Here is a 19,134-nt window from a genome sequence, read left to right on the forward strand (position 1 = left end):
CTGTGTTTTGTGGTTATCAGTTTGGCAGTGGGCCCATTTGAGTCATATTTTATTGACATTGGAGGTGGTTGCCAAGTGAGACCCGAGACTCTGAGGGTCTCTGTCAGCACTAAGACTGGCTGCACCAGAGATAGTTTGCACACAGAGAGAGGGATGACAATGCTCTGCAGAGTCCTTGGTGTACAGGGTACAGTGTACAGCCATCCAATGAAAATACTAATATAGGAGTAATGGAAAGCTTAAAGACTTGGAAGCTGTTTTGGGTACAGTGAACTAGCCTCTTTTTATAGACACAGCTGTAAAAACAGCCCAGAAGATTGAAAAGTGCTCCTATGCATTGGGATGACATTGAATTCTGCTCCTGCTAGTTCATTCCTCATACAGCTCACAGGGCATCTTGACCGTCAAGACCATGAAAATATTGCACAAACTTTCAGAGCCTGATCTTGCAGCTGAGTCTGGGTCAGCTGGGATGAGCTGTGCCTGCTTGAGGTATGTATTGCTTTGAATATTTTCCCTTTTTATCTCATTTTCCTATGTCACAGGAATGAAAAAGGAGATTTGGAAATTCTCACTGCCAGGTCATGGTTTCCCTCTGCCTTCACTTTATCTCATGTCCTTCAGGGTTGGTTTCTTGGCTTGAGAGCCAAGCAGCTGCTGCTCTATCAAGGCACTGCACTAAGTGATTCCCCAGGCACTGTCTTATCTCCAAGGTCCTGCTTGCACAGGTCCTGATAGGTACTATCTTCTGTCCCCACCTGCTGGGGGCCACGTGTCCTGTCCCCCCCAAACCTCCAGGAAGTGCTTTGCACAGCACAGCAGTGAGGTCTTGGGGCAGATTCACACAGGTAGATAGCAAACTTGTCATGGCCAGCATGAAGTTTCAGTGCTAGGTGCTTCTCTATTCTGGAATCCAGAAATAGCCCACAAGGACACATCTACCCCAGCACTTCTCTTCATGCGAGTCCACCCCTGGTGTAAGGACAAGTGATACTTCCCGAGAATATCTCCTCAATGCCCGACCTTTTTTTTTGTGACTCACACTCCTTGAGCCAGAAGCGTACTTATACATAATAGCCTTCAAATTTTTCTCCTAATAATTTGCTTGGTTATTTTTGAAGGCAGATAAATTTTAAGCATTTGCAACATCCTGTACCTAACAGCTGCCCAATCTAATGATCTGTTTGGGTGCAGAATCATTTCCTTGGGGCTTGTTTTGATCCTGCCACCTCATAGCTTTTTTGATGCCCTCATCCTCACAATGGAGAAAATGACAAATGGTCCTTTTCTGTCCAACCACACTCCTGTAACCTTGCAGGCTGTACTATAACCTTTCCTTTAGTGTCTTTTTGTTCCAGAAGATTCCCAGCCTACACAGCTGTTCCTCCCATGGACACAGAGACCTTGTAGTGCTATGATAATTTGAAAATGGTTTCCTTTTTGCCTCCATTCCTTTCGTAAAAAGCTCAGTGAGTCTTAGGTACAACTCTACAGATTGTTTAAAAACAAACCAAAGGAAAATTCCCCAAAATGAGATGCCCACCATCTGCCAGGTGACTTAAAATTGTCCCATGCCCATACTTTCTTCCTTGAAAGTTGCTGCTGTCCTCACACAGACTGCAGGACCTGCTTCCTGTGGGATCTGTCTCTTTGTGTTTCCTCACACACCAGGTAGAGGGGAGGCAAAGGAAACCCCCTAGGACAGCAGAGTCATTCGTTGTCAGCATAAAACAATAACCAGCCTGTTTCAGGACAGAGGCCCATCTCCCAGGGGGCAATGAAGCCTTTTGCCCATGGCTTGGTAATGCACAGCAGGGCAGGATGAGGTACCATTCAGCTGGGAGGCATACCTGATATCCCTGGGTTTTGGGACTTTTGGATCCACCTCTATTTTAGATAGTACAAAGCCTTCAGCTCTCTATGCAGCTGTCAGCACCTCCAGGAGGCATCTGGTCTCACCCTGTGTTCCCCTGACTCATCTGGGGGTATGTCTCTCCTGCTTTCTAAGCCAGGACAGGTAACTCCTTCTCTTTGAGATCAAACAAGGCTAAAGGACAGCAAAGGTTTGCCAAGATTTCCCAAAGCTGATGCCCAGTTTTTATTTTGGTGGAAGAACCATATGTAGAGCTCAAAGGTGTCTTCTCTGCTGGGGAAGAAGATGAATCTGACCTAAGCAGATGACAGCTTTGGCTCACATAGCAGCCTTGCAAGGGCTTTAGGGGCCAGGAAAGAGGGTCTCATCCTAGCCCAAAGACAGAGTGCTTCTCCCTTCCATCCCAAAGTCACACCATGGGATGAGGCCACATGATGGGGACTCATCTCAATGCAAAAGGAGGATTCAACATTCACAGAGTAAGTCTTTTGCAAGGGGTTCCTGGAGTGGCAGAGCTTTGAAGCTGATTTCTGATAGCATTATCTTTGGTGGAGGCTTGAGTGGCTAGTAATGTGGTTCAGAGTGCCTCACTATCTTCCTCCCCATGGTGGAAGGAAGACTTGGTCTTTCTCCTCCACTCAGCTGAGCTGCCAAATTCCACTAAACAGCTCTGAAACATCTGCATCTGGAGGTGAGGCAGCCCCTGTGGGCTGAAAATCACAAACTAGGAGGGATGTGGCAGAGACACAGTCAACACTGTTGCTTAATCTCTGTTTTTATGAGAAGCAAAGGCAAAATGGAGAACTATGAGGGAATTCCCTGAATGCTCTTCCTGAATTCCTGAATTTGCATTCCAGCAAAACCCTCCACTGCCTTGACTCTGTTCCCCATCAGGTGAATGAGTATGTAACATACCTGTCTTGAAGAGTCATTGGAATGGGGGGGACTGAACCAAAGAATAAAAAAGGCCAGAGCTGTTAAATCTGAGTCACGTGTAGTTGAAGATTTTAATTAATCACATTGTCATCATCATCATCATCATCATCATCATCATCATCATCATCATCATCATCATCGTCACCCCTGCTGACGTTTGCCCAGCAAAAAGGAAGTTGGGTTTGGAAAGGCAGGGAGGGCACTCACATTGCCTGGTGATTTGGCACTCAGAGGTTTAAGCCACAAATAAATAAAACTCACATTTGCATGTTCCCGGCTCTCTCCACTCCCTCTTGTCTCAGGAGCTGCCCTGAAGACTGATTTTTTTTCTGTTGTGGGTGGGAAACAGAACACTATTTTACTGCAGGGAGATTGCCCAGGGGTGCCTTGGTGGGACAGGCAAGGTATACAAAGTCATCACTGATAAAACATGACTAGACTGCAAGAGAAAAGGAGGCAGAGCTTTTCCTTTCCTTCAGTGTCTCCAACATGATTTTTAGAGACTGCAAGTTGTTTTTTACTACCAGAAAAAAAAAGAAAAGGGTTTCTTCTCCTTGTTGCTATGTGTAAATCCAACCCAGCAACAGACAGGAAATAAGGTAAATTTGCTCTCTTGCCTGTTGCATAAAGCAAACAAAGAGACCAGAGAATAAAAACAAGGTACACGAAACAATCTATGCAAGATGCAAATTGGTAATTTAAGAGGAGGGAAAACTGCTGGTACATTTCAAAGCATATCAATTTCCCATTACTTCTCTTTGTGTAATTCAGATCACCACAGTTTTCAGATAAAGCTGCCAGAGACTGACTTCAAAATCAGTCTCTCCCTCTCTGCCCCTGATATATATGTATGATTTAGTTAAGCTTTGCTTTCTTGTTTTTTCTTCAGACAGGGTGTCTAACACACCATCCCAGCATTTGACCCACCCAGGAGGGCTGTGGCTGTTGTACCATCCTGTGAACCTAAGTGTTGCCCTTGTAAAGCCCTGAAGCTGTGGCTTCTGCTGGTGGAGGGAGGATGCAATGTCTATGTCCCAGTGCAGATGGCTGAGAATTAATGAACCAGGTGAGACTTAAACAATCATCCATCCAAGAAAAGAGTGATGACTGAACCTTGTTTTAATCAGTGCAACATTGTTTTGCCTGGGTGGTCCCTGAGCCCCAGAAGGGACCTGGGTATTCCTCTGACCCGATCCCACAGGCAGAGCTGGGCTCCAGCTCTCCTTGGATCTTACTTTTTCAGCTGCCAGGAATGTGCTGGGTGTCTGCCCGAACCCCAGGGTGAAGTCCTTGAGCTTTTGTTTAAAACTTCAATGTTTTGAAGTTAAAAACTACAAACATCTACTTCGCCCTACCCTTTTGCCCTGATGAAGTCCCCCACATCTTGGCAATTGTGAAGATTGCTCAGTGGTTACATGTTTCTGTGATATGGCCATACCTGGCATGGACAGTCAAACATTATGGGAGTGTGTCATTAGCCTATATGCCAGGTTATTTTTGAGAGTTACAAATGGCTTTGTCATGTGTTAATACTTGAGAATTTAAAACACTTGAAAATACTACAGAAACCAAAGGGAGGAAGTATTTAATCCTACAATGAAATGCAGAAGTGGGCCACAGCCCCCACTACACAGAAGCAGCAAGAAACCATCAGATCTGGGTGAAGCTGCCAGGCAGTGAGAAGTGCCATGTCCAGGTGTTATCACCGGGATGAGGTTTTGGGGTACTTGGTAAAATAAAAAAAACAGCCACAGCCATGGGGTGGCCAAAGAGGGTTAGGGGATGGATGCAAAAGTCCTGGAGGGGGAAGCTCTGAACAGGATCTGTCTTTGCCTGCAGACACCTGCAGGTGATACCAAGCTACAGGGTCGTGCCAAGGTTTTTGCTGCAAGTTTAGCTCTCCACAGCTGCCAGGGGAGCAGAGCATTTCCACAGCAGTGGTGTTTTTGGGAAGACCCCAGGAGGGGACAAGCTGGTGCGGGGGTTAAGTGGACACAACAAAAGTCGGGATCAGTGTGACCGCTAAACTTGCTCGGCAGCCGCACCGACCACAGCCCCTTCCTGGCAGCTGCGTGCGATGTCGGGATCAGTGTGACCGCTAAACTTGCTCGGCAGCCGCACCGACCACAGCCCCTTCCTGGCAGCTGCGTGCGATGTCGGCAGCATTCCTGAGGCCGGGGCCGAGGGAGCAGGCATGTGTGTGCACCCAGGTGTGCGTGCGGGGCCGCACTCGTGCGCTGCGAGCCGTGCGCTGGAGGGCGTCACCACTGCGGGCTGAGGGCTGGCGGTGCTCAGGTGCTGCTCCAGGAAAGACAGCACCGAGGATGTGATTCCGCATGCTCCCAGTGGTCCCTCTGCCAGTGTGGCAGAGTGGGATTTTCCCAGGGGTGCATTGATGCCACATTGCCATCTGTCTGTATCTCTTAGGAAAGCTGGAGCTCCCAAAGGTCATGCTGAGGAGATGCTGGTACACAGAGTTTGGGGATGCTTACCCTTGTTGAAAATCCACCTGGGAATGGCTTCATGTGAACCAGGAAGTCCCAGATTTGTAGGGACAGAGTGCAGGGGACATTCTTCCAATGCCCCAGGTGTCTTTGAGCAGCAAGGATGAAGCATAACAAGAAGCAGGAGCTCAGCAGTAGCTCTTTGGGCTAGGCAGGATAGGAGGAGGAGGTGCATGATGCCTGCAAGGGCAGGCACATGGCATGGAATGCAGTAAAATTTTTAAAATTAATATTACTACTATTAGCATTGTAGGATTGGGTGTAATTAATGACTCACTATGGGCTGAAATGCTTTATTAAAGAACCTGTTCTGGGGCAAGCATGAGTGGTCCTGCTCTCCACTGCAGAGCTGGCTGGGCTGTCCTGAGGTCACACATCCAGGAGCTGACCTGTCTTGTGCCCCCCAGTCCCCTAAACTCCCCCAGTGTCCCCAAAACAGACCCTGAATTCATTCATACAAACCAGTTGGGCATTTCACAGCATCCCAGGAACAGCAGGGATGCATACGGGATGCTGAGGGATTTGCACAATGGACACCCCAGCAACTCACCCTGGACCTGCCCCTGAGTGAGCCCCTCCTCCCCTGCTGCTCTCAGGCAATACGAGGATGTGTCCTTGGGGACAGGGATGACCAAACTGGTTTGCCCAGCCTTCCTAAAAATCCTGCACAGGGCTGTAATTACCCTCCCTGTAAAAAAAGAGAGGAGCCTGGCATTGCAGGTATGGCCACAGCACCTGCAGGTGTCTGGCAGTGAATCACTGGGGGAGTGGAGCAGAGCTGAGCATGGCAGTCCGGGCCCTGTCAGGAAGGGGGAGGAACGGGAGTTCCTCCAGCCAAGGAACTGGATTTTTTTTGGTAACAGGGAGGATAAAGATAGGAGATAGGATCCAAAGATCCTATCCAAAGATAGAAGCTGATTCTTACTTGGTGGAATCACTGAGGCTGCACTCAGGAATTACTTGCAAAATTGAACAGGAGGTAAATATCCATACTAACCAGAAGTCAATTCTGGTGGCAACTTTGGAATCTTTGGCAGGAGAGTGTGTGCATGGATGCAGATGGATGAAGGGAGTCTGTCTACTCAGCTCAAGGTTCAGGGTTAAGCCTGAGGAATCTGACCAAGGCCACTGAGATGAAGGAAAAATTGATTTGGAGGTTATAATCAGCAAAAATCCTTTCCTGGAATCCTCTGGAGAGGGTTGGGGAAGTTGCTGCTGGTGGCTGGGATCCAGAGAGGCTGTAATGCAGCAGCCAGGCAGCAACTGCCATGAGCAGTAACAGGGACCAGAAGCCTCATGTCACACCTACAGCCATCTGCATCCCTGCCACAAGTTGCTTGTGTGAAGGATGTGCTCCCCAAACACAGTAGCCTAGGTCTCCAGACACTCTCCTTGGAAAGCAGGAACCAAATGCCCACCTGCAGGAGTCCTTGTAGCTGAGTTGACAAAAGGCTGAGACCTTCCAGTAAATTTCCTGCATGGAAAGTCATTAAATATGAGGGAGGGATGAGAGGCTTGATGGGCTCTTGGCAACACTGCTGATGGCCACCCCAGCCAAGCAGCAGGTCAGGTGCCAGCTTTCTTTGGAAACAGAAACAATGCCTTCAGCAGGAGCTTGGCACTTTGATGTCCCAGGCAGAGATGCTGCAGTGTGCGGAAACGAGCTCTGCAGCTGAGCAGAACACATTACTCTGCTTTTCCTGGCAGAGGGATGGGTGAGAACCTGCCCTGCTCTGAGGCAAGTCAGACACAGGAAAGACCTGCAGGGCAGAGAGTATCAGCTGCAAACATCCTCTGAACACAGCTTGTTTCCTACCCCCTGCCTCCAACAGAGCTTAGCTTTTACCCTAAAGCTTCTTGTTTTCCCCCAACAGCCTACATGCATTGGGCTGATCTGGCTTAGGGATCCTCAGCTTACTTCACTGAGTTCTCTGAACTCCCATGTTTACCTTCAGGATGGATATCTGATCTCCTACCCTCTGTCTTAACATGCCTACACATCTGCCCTTGAAGAGATTGTGCTTGTAGTGTTCCCACAGTGCAGGAAAAAAGTGCTACTGAGTGTGGCCAGGGTTCAGGGAGAATTTGGACCTGGCATGGGGATGACAGACTCCAGGGCTGCTATCCCAGAGCAGTCTCTCTGGAGAAGAAGGACTGTCCCACTGGAGAGACAGCAGTCTTGTTTCATGGCAGTGTGGAGAGAAGTGAATTAACTGACTGCAGTTATCCAAAGAGCTGGAAAGAGAATTAAAATTACCTGGTCCAACATCTGTGTCCTCCTATTCAGGGACACACATGGCATGGTCTTTTAAATGCCCTGACAACCCAAATCTGATTGGACCTGGTGTCCAGAGCTGCTTCTGTAAAGGCCTATATATCTAATTCATATAATTAGATATACAAGGGGATATAAAGGGGATATTTCTCCCACTCCAGTGTTCTGCACGTAGGATGCCACTGGCTCCTGAAGTCATTCCCAGTCCCTGCGGAAGGTGGCCAGGAGGATGATGGCTCCCGGTGCCCGCTCCTCCAGGCCAGAAAGGTTTTCCTGGCTCCTGGTGTCCGCTCCTGCCGGCCAGGCCAGGCCGGCTCAGGCTCTTGGCAGGCCACATCCAGGATATCCACCCCGATAAAGCATCGAGTACCACAACCGGGATCTGCGGCGCGCAGACGGCCCCGCGCTCGCCCGCCCGAAGGCGGAAGTCCGTCACACTGCCCCGAGAGCCGCAGTTTTGGGGTAAAAGGCAGCAATTTTGGCAAACCCGCGACCCCGGCGGTCCCCGCAGGCTGCCAGCGGCGCCGCCATTGCTGCGGAAGCAGAGCGGCGCTGCGGCCACGCCCCCCATGGGCGGGCACGGGCGGCGGGGCCAATGGGAAGCCCCGCTCAGTCGTGCGCGGCCAATAGGAAGCGGCGCTCGGTGGCCGGCGGGGCGCGCGGCGCCGCACGTGGTGACGGGGGTGCACGTGGGCGGCGGCCATGGCGGTGAGAGGCGGCGGGTCCGGGACGGGGGATGTCGGGCCTGGCCTGGCCTGGCCTGGGCCGAGCCGAGCCATGCCATGCCATGCCATGCCATGCTATGCTGAGCCATGCTGAGCCACGCTGTGCTGTGTTCTACCCACAGGGCTCTCCGGAGGCGGCGGAGGAGGCGGAGCAGGGCCCGGAGCCCCCCGCCGGGGGCACGGGGCGGCGGGGGAAGAGGGCTGCCCCGGCAGCCGCAGCCCCGCAGCCGGCCAAGCTGAGCCGCGCCGAGCTCTACAGGCCGCCGACCAGCGAGGAGCTGAACCAGCTGAAGGAGACGGAGGATCTGTTCCACTCTAGCCTGCTGCGCCTGCAGGTCAGCCGGGGGGGCCGCGCACTGCCCCACGGGGGGATCCCGGCGCCGGAGATGACCTGGGGCTGTGTTAGGGGAAGATCAGCTGGTAACTGGATCATAGAATCATAAAGCAGTTTGGGTTGAAAAGGCCTTTAAAGATCATCTAGTTTCAACCTCCCCAGGGTCACTTTTCACAGGACCACTGGGTTGCTCAGAGCCCCATACAGGCTGGCCTTGAACACTTTGAGAAATGCAGCATCCACAGCTTCTCTGAGCAACTTGTGCAAACACACTCACAGGGAAGAATTTCGTCCCATTTTTTAATCTAAACCTGCTCTCTTTCAGTTCAAAGCTGTTGCCCCTTTTCCTATCACTATATGCTCTCTTAAAAAGTCCCTCTCTAGCCTTTTTGTAGCCCTTTTAAGTACTGTAAGGCCACAGTAAGTCTCCTCAGAGACTTCTTTTCTCCAGGCTGAACAATCCCAATGCGCTCAGCCCTTCTTCATAGGAGAGGTGCTCCATTGCTCTTACCATCTTGGTGGCCTCCTCTGGGCTCACCCCAGCGGGTCCCTATCCCTCCTGTGCTGGGAGCCCAGGGCTGGATGCAGTGCTCCAGGTGGGTCTCAGCAGAGCAGAGCAGAGGGGCAGAATCCCCTCCCTGCCCTGCTGCCCACGGGGCTCTGGATGCAGCCCAGGACACGTTTGGCTCTCTGGGCTGTGAGTGCCATGGCTGGGCCATGTGCAGCCTCTCACCCCCAGCACCCCCAAGCCCTTCTGGGCAGGGCTGCTCTGGGTCTGCTCATCCCCCAAGCTGGATTCAACATCTTGCACATGGTGTCTAGTTGAAACTCATGGGCTCAGGTCCCTCTGTATGGTATCCCATCCTTCAGGTGGTTCTAACATTGGTGATTTTTGTGAGGAACAGCTTGGATCTCCTAGCTACTTGCTGCTGTCAGTGGCAGGATCTCTAGGGCCTGGTTTGTGGTGGAAACCTGTGTGGTTGTTTCCTGCAGCTGATTCTCTGTCATATAAACAGCCTTCCTGAGAGCTGTGCTTGTGTGAATTACATCAGGTTTTTTTTGCCTGGACCTGGGGTGGGCTGGAGATGATTGTAATCCAGCACTCAAAAAAATGGCAGGAACTGATCAAACTGCCAGCTCCAGGCAGGGTTTAAGGAGAGTTCTGTGTGTCCCCCAGCCTTAAGGAGAGTTCTGTGTGTCCTCCAGCTCACCAGCTGTCCTCTGTAGCAGGCTTATGGTTGGTGCTGGAGGATAAGGTAAAAGCAGCATTTCCAGCCTTTGATGGTCCCCTTTCCCCCTACAGATTGAAGAGCTTTTGAAGGAGGTGACATTGAAGGAGAAAAAGAAGAAGAAGATCGATGCCTTCCTCCATGAAATTAACAGCCTTTTGAGTGCCATCCCAGAGACCCCAGAAACTGAAGTATGTTCCAGGGTTATGGAAGAGGTGCCAAAACCCCTGTCCTGGATGGAGCAGAAGCAGGCTCTGCTGTTGCTCTGCAGGCAGAGCCGCTCATAGACTGTCTCCCTTAGGGGCTGAAAAAATAATAATTTGCTTTTTCTTCGAGGAAAAAGGGGGGACACTGTCTTTAGGCTCTCTGTGCAGCTGTGTGGGGAGTGGGGTCGTGGTCCCTGCATGCCTGCTGCTGTTGATGCTCAGAGTGTTTTGTGTGTCATGTCTGTTCCCAGCTCACTGACCAGGCCTGGCTCTCCGAGGGTGTGAAGGTCCCGTTCCTGCAGGTGCCATTCAACGTCAAGGGAAGGTTCCGCTTCGTGCCCCCAGCCGAGCTGAAGGTGGTGGGCAGTTACCTGCTGGGCACCTGTGTCAGGCCAGAGATCAACGTGGACATTGCAGTGACCATGCCACGGGTGAGTCTGGCCATGGCACCTCCTAAATGGCTTGGGGCCTGCCAGAACCCTGTCCTCTCCTGTCCTCCATGACTCCTGCCCTGCCCACTCCATTCCTCAGTGAGGTGGCAGCATCTGAATATGCAGGGTGACTTCCACAAGGAGCTGGGGAGTGTGGGCTGGCCTCTTGCTCTATCAGAGCAGCTGTTTGATCTAAGTTCCTCATGAGGATCTTTCTCTCTGCCTGGATGGAACATTGCCAGGGAGATGCATGCTGTTTGTTTTTATACCAAATTGCACTTCTACTGCAGCTCCCAAGACTGTGTTAAAGGGAGGGAGATGTTTGGAGCCTAGTAACCTCCCCTTGCTGCCCAGACTATTGTAAGAAAAGCTTGAGACCAAGCACACCCTGTTTGGCTGCATAACTGCTCTTGTCTCCTGCAGTCCTGGAGCTCAGTGAGCCAGTATCAAGCTCCTGACCAGCTTGGAGCTCTTTGGAGCTGAGATAGGGCTGCCTGTGGGGCCAGGGGGAGCTGTGGGTACAGGGATGCCTTGGGCTGAACTGAACTTGGCAGGCAGGTGAGGTGGCATTGTCCTGTCCCTCTTTTCCCAGGAAATCTTTCAGGACAAAGATAACCTGAATCAACGTTACCACCGGAAGAGAGCCCTGTACCTGTCCCACATCGCCCAGCATTTGTCCAAGGAGAAGCTCTTTGGCAGTGTGAAGTTTGCCTACATGAACAGCAACCATCTGAAGCCCATCCTGCTCCTGAGGCCCCAAGGTGGCACTTGAGCCTTGCTCTGGTGTGGGGTGTGACTGGGTACTGGTGTTGGGTGGAGGGTGCTGGTGGTGGTATGATACCATTTGGTGCCCCTTTTGGGGGAGATCAGTCTGGAGGCTGCCATCACAATTGGTGATAAATTTTGGGTGCTTCTCAACTGTTTTCTCTCTTCACCCAGAGTCTAGTCCTCAGGGTCTCTCCCCTTCCCAATCCTCCCCTGTGCTTGGCTGGGCTCTCCAGCCTTGGCCTCACTGGCTGGCATGTCCTGCCAGTGTAAGTAAAAAAGTAAACCCTACAAAACACACCTACAACCACCATTGCCCTTCCTTCCTACTCTCCCCAGCCCTGTTCCCCACTGTCCTTCTGCCTTCCCCAGGAACCTGTGTGCAGTCTCTCTTCCCTGATGAGATGACATGAGATGCACAGGCTGCTAAGTGCTGCTTGTTCCCACAGCCCTCATGAGATAGTGGGTTGGGGTCTGGGGTAGATGTGGGATGGCAAGGCCAGGGCAGGTGAAGCTGCCAGGCTGAGCAGTGGGGAGGAGATTGGGGCTGGGATATGAGCTGTATGACCTCAAGGTCATCACTGGCTCAGGGATGTGGTCACTCTCTGCTCTGACATGATTTCCACTGCTGTGGAACTTTTGCTGGGAAGGTGATTTTGCCTTTGCCCAGGCTGGGGATGCTCCGTGTTTTCCCAGTTTAATCTCTGACACCTCTTCCTCCTGTATATCTCCCCTCGGGTGCTTACAGGCAAGGATGAGAAGATTGTCACTGTCCGACTCCATGCTTGTCCTGACTCGGATCTCTTCAAACCCAGCCGCTTCTACCCCAGCAAGAACAACGTCCGGACTGCCTGGTTCATGGAGCAGAGCACCCCCAAAGAAGGTACAGCCTGGGGCTGGGGGAACATCAGGCTGTTTGTTTCAGGCAGAGTCTGCCCCCAGTGCCTGTGGGTGGGTTCACGGCAGCCGTTCTCTGTGGGCAGGTGGTTGGTTGGTGTTTGAGTCCAGCATGCTGTCCTCTCTCCACACAGGAACCACTGAGCCCCCGACTCCACACTACAACAACTCCATCCTCTGTGACACAGTGATGCTCTCCCACCTGCATTTCTTGTCTAATGCAGCCACGGACTTCCCAGGCATGAAAGATGGCCTGGCCCTCCTCAAAGTTTGGCTGAACCAGCGGCAGCTCAGTCAGGTATATCCTGTGCCAAGATGGGTCCTGCTCACCTAGCTAACCTGCCTTTGGCCTGCTCTCCTTCCTGTGGCAGAAGGGTGGTGCTTTGGTCCTGGTGCTTTGGTCTGGTGGATGGGGGGGTGGCTTGTGGCTTTGCTTTGAGCTGTGTTAGGTTTTCATGGAGGCCCTGTCCTAACTTGTGTGCTGCCATGGGGTTGTGGTGCTTCTGTTTTCACAGGGCTTGGGGTGCTTCAGTGGCTTCTTGGTCTCCATGCTTGTTGCCTACCTGCTGATGAAACGCAAGATTGTCAAAATGATGAGTGGCTACCAAGTGTTGAGGAGCACTCTGCAATTCCTGGGTGAGTTTCCAGGGGCCTCTCTGGACAAGGAAAGGTTGCTGTCTCTGCACAAAGCCTCAGCACAGTGGGGGAAGAGGCAGAGAGGCCTTTGTGGCTTTTCTTTTGTGCTGAGCCCCTGTGGGTGGGATGGACAGGAGGGGATGAGTCAACAGAGCTGGTCTGGGTGGTGCAGCTTGCAGTGGGTGATTCCCATCATAGGGTGGAGTCCAGCATTGTATTGTAGCTCTGTTGACATTCTTAGACCTTGGTGGTATTGGCACATAACCATGCCACTGTCACCAGGGTGAGAAATGTGGATGCTGGTGTGACTTGTTCCTTCCTGTCTGTCCACAGCCACCACTGACCTGAGTGTGACAGGGATCAGTCTAGCCAAGGATGCTGATCCCTCCCTGGTAAGCAGCTCTCTCAGGGATCTTGTGCCTGAGTCTGTCTGTATTGCCTCTGCTCCTAGAGCTGGGATGTGCTTGTTGCAGGGATGGCAGATGGCAACAGTTTTGGGGTGCACTGTAGCACTAAGGACTATGTTTGCTTTTCCAGCCTGTCCTGGATGATTTCCACCAGGCATTTGAAGTGGTCTTTGTGGATCCCTCTGGACTGGTCAATCTCTGTGCTGATATGACTGCCAGCAAATACCACCAGGTACTGAGCAGGTTGTGGTGGCTTCTTGAGGTGTTGTCTTAGGAGTGAGCTCAGACAGAGGATGGTTAGATGTCCTTGAGGAGGATGTAGGACCAAGAGAGAGCATTCATTGTGGCTTTCTAAGCTTTTAACATCTCCAGCTTTGAAGCTTGGAAGTGAGTTCGGGGACTTAGATGTAGTTCTACCTTACCAGTCTTGCTTGAGTGGTGTGGGAAAGTTGTTTTCTCTCTTTGTGTGCACCTTTGGGTAAAGCCAAGCAGCTTTTTAGCAGATATGACTGTTCTGTCAGAGAGAAAAAAAATAAATCATCTTGATGTCAGGGATATCAAGAAGGGATGGACTGGCCAGCAGTGAGAGCAGTTTGTTACTCGGCTTCATGCTAAGGACAGAGACTGGAATCAAGGTGTGCTGCTGACCATGGAACTGGGCTGGCCCTCGTTGATGGGGGAGCACAAGTTACCACTGCTGGAGGGATTTTCTTTCCTTCTCCCTTTGCATTCTTGCTCCTGCACTGCCTTCCCTCCTTACTCAGGTCCAGCTCGAAGCCAAGCACTCTATGGAGATTTTGGATGACCGGATGGTGGATGGCTTTCAGGCACTGCTCATGACCCCGAAGCCCATGCTCAGGACCTTTGACCACATCTTCCAGTGAGTCTCACTGTGCTGGTGGGGTGGTGCTGAGGCAGCCTGCTCAAAGACAAGTGAGCTGCTGCTGGCTTCGGTCTGGGTTAGTTTTGAACTTACCTGGTGGGAAGTGTCTCTGCTAAGCTCTGAGATAGACACTGGTGCCTCCTTGCACTGGGCTGTTCCACTTTTACTGTCTGGATAGCCTCCCAGAGGAGGGGAGCAATGTTTAAGCCTTGGAAACAATGACCAGCATCTCCTGAGATGCTAGAGGGCATTCTTGTAGCACCCATCGAGGGCTAGGACCCTCAGTTCCATTTTGTCCATCCTCTAACATAGCCCTCTCTCAGAAAGGATTTGTTGCCAGAGGTAGGTGACCAGCTTCTCTTCTTCTCTGTAGCCTGAAGCATGTCTCCAAGCTGCAGGGTACCTGCAAGAAGATGCAGCTGCTGAATGAGCTGATGGATCGGGGTGGGAACTACGTGGCTGCAGCCCTGCCCTTCGTTGTCTCACTGCTGGCACGTGGTCTGTCCCAGAGAGCACAGCTTGTGGCTCACTCCCTGCCCCAGATCCCCGAGGTAAGGCAGCTTGGCAATGACACTGCATCTTGTGGGGTTTCAACTGTCTCTTGTGGCACTACAGAGCACAGGGAGGGCATCTCTACTCACTGGGGAAGGAGACAGGCTTGTCTCCCTTGTTGGGAATATGGAACCTGAGGCCCTGCACTGGGCTGTGGGATGCAGCTGTGTTGCTTGGTCTGGGCACAAGTCCTGGTCCAGTAATGAGGAAGGATGAAGACAGCTTTTCTTGTAATTGGGAAGACCTATTAGATGAGACTTTCCCTGTCTGTGCTTGCCTGGGCCCCTGGGAGAGCATAGCAGGAGGTTCGTCTAACACCCCAATATCCCAGAAGCTGCTGCTCCAGAAACCTCATCTCTCCTTGTGCCTCATGTTCCTCATTTTCCTGCAGTGGCCAATTGATGCTGAGCCCCCAAAACACAAGGATGTGGGACCCCTGACGTTTGGCCTCCTGTTTGTCCCAGAGTTTGCTGCCAGCACACTGGAGAAAGGTCCTCAGGCTGATCACCCCGAGGTGAGGAGAGCCCTGCTTGTGCTGAGTAAGAGCAAAGCTGGTGCTGTGCTGTGGTTGAACACAGCTGGGAGGCTGGCTGGTAATCTTGGGAAGGTTTTGTCTTGCCCAGAAATGACCTGTGTCCCTGTGCTGGCATGGTCAATGTCCCCCCACAGGCCTTGGAGTTCCGGACGTTCTGGGGAGAGAAGTCAGAGCTGCGTCGGTTCCAGGATGGCAGCATCTGTGAGGCTGTGGTGTGGGAGGCCAGCACTGCCTGCCAGAAGCGCCTCATTCCTGAGCAGATCATCAGGCACCTGCTGAAGCTGTAAGTGGCACTGAGCAGCAGCTGTGGGTCGCTCCATGTGTCACTGCTGCCACGTGTCCTGTCCCTGGTGACCCCATTGTCAGCTTTATGCTTTGTGGGGTGTTGTGGGTTGTTTCAGATTTGTGAGATCATTTTAGTTGTCCTGATGTTGTGAGCTGCTTCCCAAGAGCGGGGGGGAAGGGCAAGCACCTGGTGCTGTAGCCTCTGCTGGATGTAATGCAAAGGGCAAGGAGACAGCTTGGTCTTGCCCTTACCATGTGGATGGCATGCTGGGACACTCCTCAGAGCTGGAAGAGAAGCTGTCTGGTACCTTGCAGGACATTTTTGTGAAATCCTCTGAGACCTTGTAGTGGTTCACAAGATTGTGTTTTCCCTATGGCATTGGAATGCCTCTGCAGCAGTTTATACCATCTGCCAAAAGTGAGGCCCTCTTGCACAGAAAGGAGGGTTTGCCTGTGCCTCTTTGTCCTGACTTGAGGATGGGTCTTGTGACAGAAGGCTGCACATTGGTGTCTTTGGCTTTGCATCCTGTGAAGCTTCACAAATGCTGATCACTTTGGGTGGATTACTTGGGCAGGGAGGAATGCACAGAGATTTGTCTTTTCACCAGGATCTTCCTTAGAGAGGGATTGCTCATCCTTGGGCTGACCCATGCAGTGTCAATAGGATCAATAGGCTGGCATGTCATAGCTGTGATGCTCTGTTGTCTTCTCCTACGTAGCCATGCGGACATTCCTGAGTCCTCCATCTGCTACACAGGAGCCCTGCTGGAATCTGTGATCAGGACTGGGAAAGAGGTATGATTGCTTCCCCCTGGGGCTGGGGCTCTCTCCAGGAAAAGCAGTGAGGGAAGGCTGTAGGGAGGTCATTTGAGTGGCTCTGAAGCAACTGGGTGGTTCCCAAGAGAATGTAGTAAGGGTAAGGATCTGCCAAATCTTTCATGGCAGCCAATGCATAACTGCTGAAATCCTCTTGCTTTAGCATCCCTCAGACCTCATTTTCCCCTGCAAGCACCCCACTGTCCTATTCTCACTGCTGTTGCCCTTCTGTCCTCATGCCTGAGCATATGTTACTGTCCCAAGTGCTCTTCTGGCTGCACCTCTGAGGTACGGCATCCTTTAGGACATGGGCCAGGCAATTCTGTGCTGCCATCCCTTAGGTCCAGCTGGCAAACCCAGGAAAAGGATCTTTCCTGGCATATTGCAAAGTGCTAGATTGTGCTCCATTTGAATGTGCAGCCAAAACAAAAAAAACCTGAACTTTCAGACAGAAAAGATGCATCTCAGAGGCTGGGAAATGTCCCTCCTTACAACTTCTGCTTTTCAGCTTGTGAAATTAAAGTCTGGAGATGAGCCATGAGCACTTTGGCACACTTTGTTGGTCTTTTTGTACTGATGCCTTAGGATTTTAGTGTTAATATTTTTCACATATTTATAATCCTGCAGTTCTTTAGTGTATAACTCTAAACCTCATATAGAGTGTTAGCTACTGTCTTCACATTTTGGTTAGACAAAACAATTCCTCTCTAGGCCTGGAAATCAAAGATACCTTACTGTCTCAGGCCCTGAGAAACGTAAACAAAAGTGAGTTGGAGAGGGAGCAGACTTGGAGTGAATGTCTTCATTACCTGAAGCTGTAATTGGAAGATTAACCCCTAATGTGCAAATGAACCAAACTTAAGAAAGTATGAAAACCCATGCTATTTTTGGGTGTAGCCCCTGAAGGGGGCTTTGTCTGCCTGAAAATGTACCTGAAGGCCCTTTTTATTCCCTTAATTTTGTCTGGCCTCTGCTTTTAGATAGTCCCAAAAAGGCATCAATACAACCTGATCTTTACCTGGTTGTTGGATGGAGGAAGAAATTGTTTCCTTTCCACTTTTTCAGATTGAAGGGGTGTACGTTTGATGGAAAGGATCACCTGTGCCAGAACTGATTGCGGTCTGGGCAGAGCTGGGTGTCACATTTGGGATGGGATGCTGGTTTTTACAGCCTGTTGTGTGGTGAGGCAGGAAGGTCTGTGTGCTGTGTCCCTTCAGGCTGATCTGGGGTTAGCAGGGCTGATACTCCCCAGTCTGATAGGGGATGCATTTTCCTGGAGCCTGAAGGGTGCCTAGGGTTTGCATTGTTGTCCATCCTTGAGGAACAAAGGAGAAAGTTGCTGTTGAGTCTTGGGTGGTGGGTGCAGTCGTACCTGCTCCTCGAGGTGTTTGTGTGCAGGCAGCTTGGGGAGCCAGCAGTGTGGGGATGTGCAGGATGAAGGCAGAGGAGAGGTGCAGCCACAAGCAGGATGGGGTTGGTGGTTCATGGCACACCCACAGAGGGTGCTGCTGCTCCGCCAGAGAGCCCAGGTCAGAAACCTCCAGGCAGGTTGGCTCCTTGTGTGACTCAGCTGCCTCTGAGCTGGGTGGTTTGGTGTCACCAATGTGGCCTCCCTTACAGATCAGGCTGCTCTGTTATTTGGAGAGGTGGAAGCAGTAAGGGCAGCACCAGTTCTCCTTCTGGTGCTTCTCTGCTACCCTCCACAGGGTTCCTGTGATGCTCTGAATGTTTTTTGTCTTTGCTTTTGCCATGTGCCAGAGCTCTGCCTTGGCTAAGGATGTAGTCAGTGGAGTTTTCTATTAATTGCTGCCTCTGTTGGCGCCATGGTAACTGCTTGGGAGACAGTAGCACTGCTCTCACATTGCCAGTGTATGATCCCTTTATTCCCTGATCATTCTTGGCTTCTCCTTTACTATAGTGATTGCTGGCAGTACAGCTCTTGGTGCTGCCTTAGTGTCTTGCAAAATAAATAATTCTATTTGCCTCTGGGATACCTGTGGCTGCTGGAGAGTTGCAGATAGCCTTGCCCTTGTCTTTGCTCTCTTTCTTACCTCCCCATTTTGCTGAGCACTCTTGCCAGAAGCTGCTCCCTGGCAGTGGCAGTGCTGGCTCCTTGGAGCTTGGTTGTGATGCCAGCCCATGAGGGAGGTGAGGTGAGTGCAGGAGCAGGAGAGGTGCATGGAGAGGCTCCCTGTGTGTCCGCAGGCAGGGGGAACGGGCGAGGAGGCCATGGTGAGTGTTGTCTGCTCCTACGATGACCTGAGCCGCAAGCTGTGGAGCCTGAAGGAGCTGCCGCTGACGGTGACGGCTGTGCAGGGTGTGCATCCAGCCCTCCGCTACACAGACGTGAGTGTCCTTGGCCATGGCTGCAGGGAGCTGGGGTGAGGCAGGACCGAGAGAATGAGCCACTCTCTGCTTTGGTGGCTCCCGGGAGCCCTTGGGGCAATATGGTGCCTCTTCTTTGCTGTTCCATCGTTTGGGCTGGCTGTGCACAAGCTGACCAAACCCTCTGTACTGGAGGGCTTTGCTGGTGTGGGAGGTTGGGGTGAGGGGATACACATTGCCAAGAGGTTTCTGCTCCCTGTTCTCAGTTGCTGGGTGGCTGTTCTCTTTCAGGTCTTTCCTCCCATTCCTATGAAGCCAATTTATTCCTTCCATAACAAAAGCAAGCACTTTCTGCTTCCTTCGGAGGAGAAGCCCTGCCCAGCCTACATAACACCTTTGAAGAGTAAGTGGGGTGAGATGTGAGTGGGAGATGATCTGTTGGAGGGAAGTGGAGGCAAGCATCAATCCTGGCTCTGTTATTGCTGTGTTGGTGTGCTACAGGCAGGAGCAGAACCCTGTC

The 19,134-nt window shown here is 51.7% G+C and overlaps 1 protein-coding gene across 2 annotated transcripts in view; it reads left to right on the forward strand.

Moving 5' to 3' along the window:
• The first annotated feature begins 152 nt into the window (after positions 1–152).
• The window catches only part of NOL6 (nucleolar protein 6), a 34,738-nt gene continuing 15,756 nt past the window's right edge, over positions 153–19,134 (forward strand). The window contains exons 1-18 of one of the 2 annotated variants that reach the window (XM_071425763.1): positions 153–492; positions 3,699–3,875; positions 8,436–8,648; positions 9,951–10,067; positions 10,334–10,513; positions 11,106–11,274; positions 12,027–12,161; positions 12,310–12,473; positions 12,691–12,811; positions 13,145–13,203; positions 13,349–13,450; positions 13,983–14,098; positions 14,475–14,652; positions 15,045–15,167; positions 15,323–15,471; positions 16,193–16,268; positions 18,495–18,635; positions 18,906–19,017. In XM_071425763.1, the coding sequence (XP_071281864.1) occupies positions 3,867–3,875; positions 8,436–8,648; positions 9,951–10,067; positions 10,334–10,513; positions 11,106–11,274; positions 12,027–12,161; positions 12,310–12,473; positions 12,691–12,811; positions 13,145–13,203; positions 13,349–13,450; positions 13,983–14,098; positions 14,475–14,652; positions 15,045–15,167; positions 15,323–15,471; positions 16,193–16,268; positions 18,495–18,635; positions 18,906–19,017 (2,164 nt within the window). In that variant the 5' untranslated portion in view covers positions 153–492; positions 3,699–3,866. Of the gene's footprint in view, positions 493–3,698; positions 3,876–8,194; positions 8,297–8,435; positions 8,649–9,950; positions 10,068–10,333; positions 10,514–11,105; positions 11,275–12,026; positions 12,162–12,309; positions 12,474–12,690; positions 12,812–13,144; positions 13,204–13,348; positions 13,451–13,982; positions 14,099–14,474; positions 14,653–15,044; positions 15,168–15,322; positions 15,472–16,192; positions 16,269–18,494; positions 18,636–18,905; positions 19,018–19,134 lie in introns of those variants that run through there. The other variant, XM_071425764.1, reaches the window with a different exon arrangement.

The sequence above is a fragment of the Agelaius tricolor genome, unplaced genomic scaffold (assembly GCF_023055355.1).
Source record: "Agelaius tricolor isolate 1412-34295 unplaced genomic scaffold, bAgeTri1.0.p SCAF_4, whole genome shotgun sequence".
NCBI lineage: Eukaryota > Metazoa > Chordata > Aves > Passeriformes > Icteridae > Agelaius > Agelaius tricolor.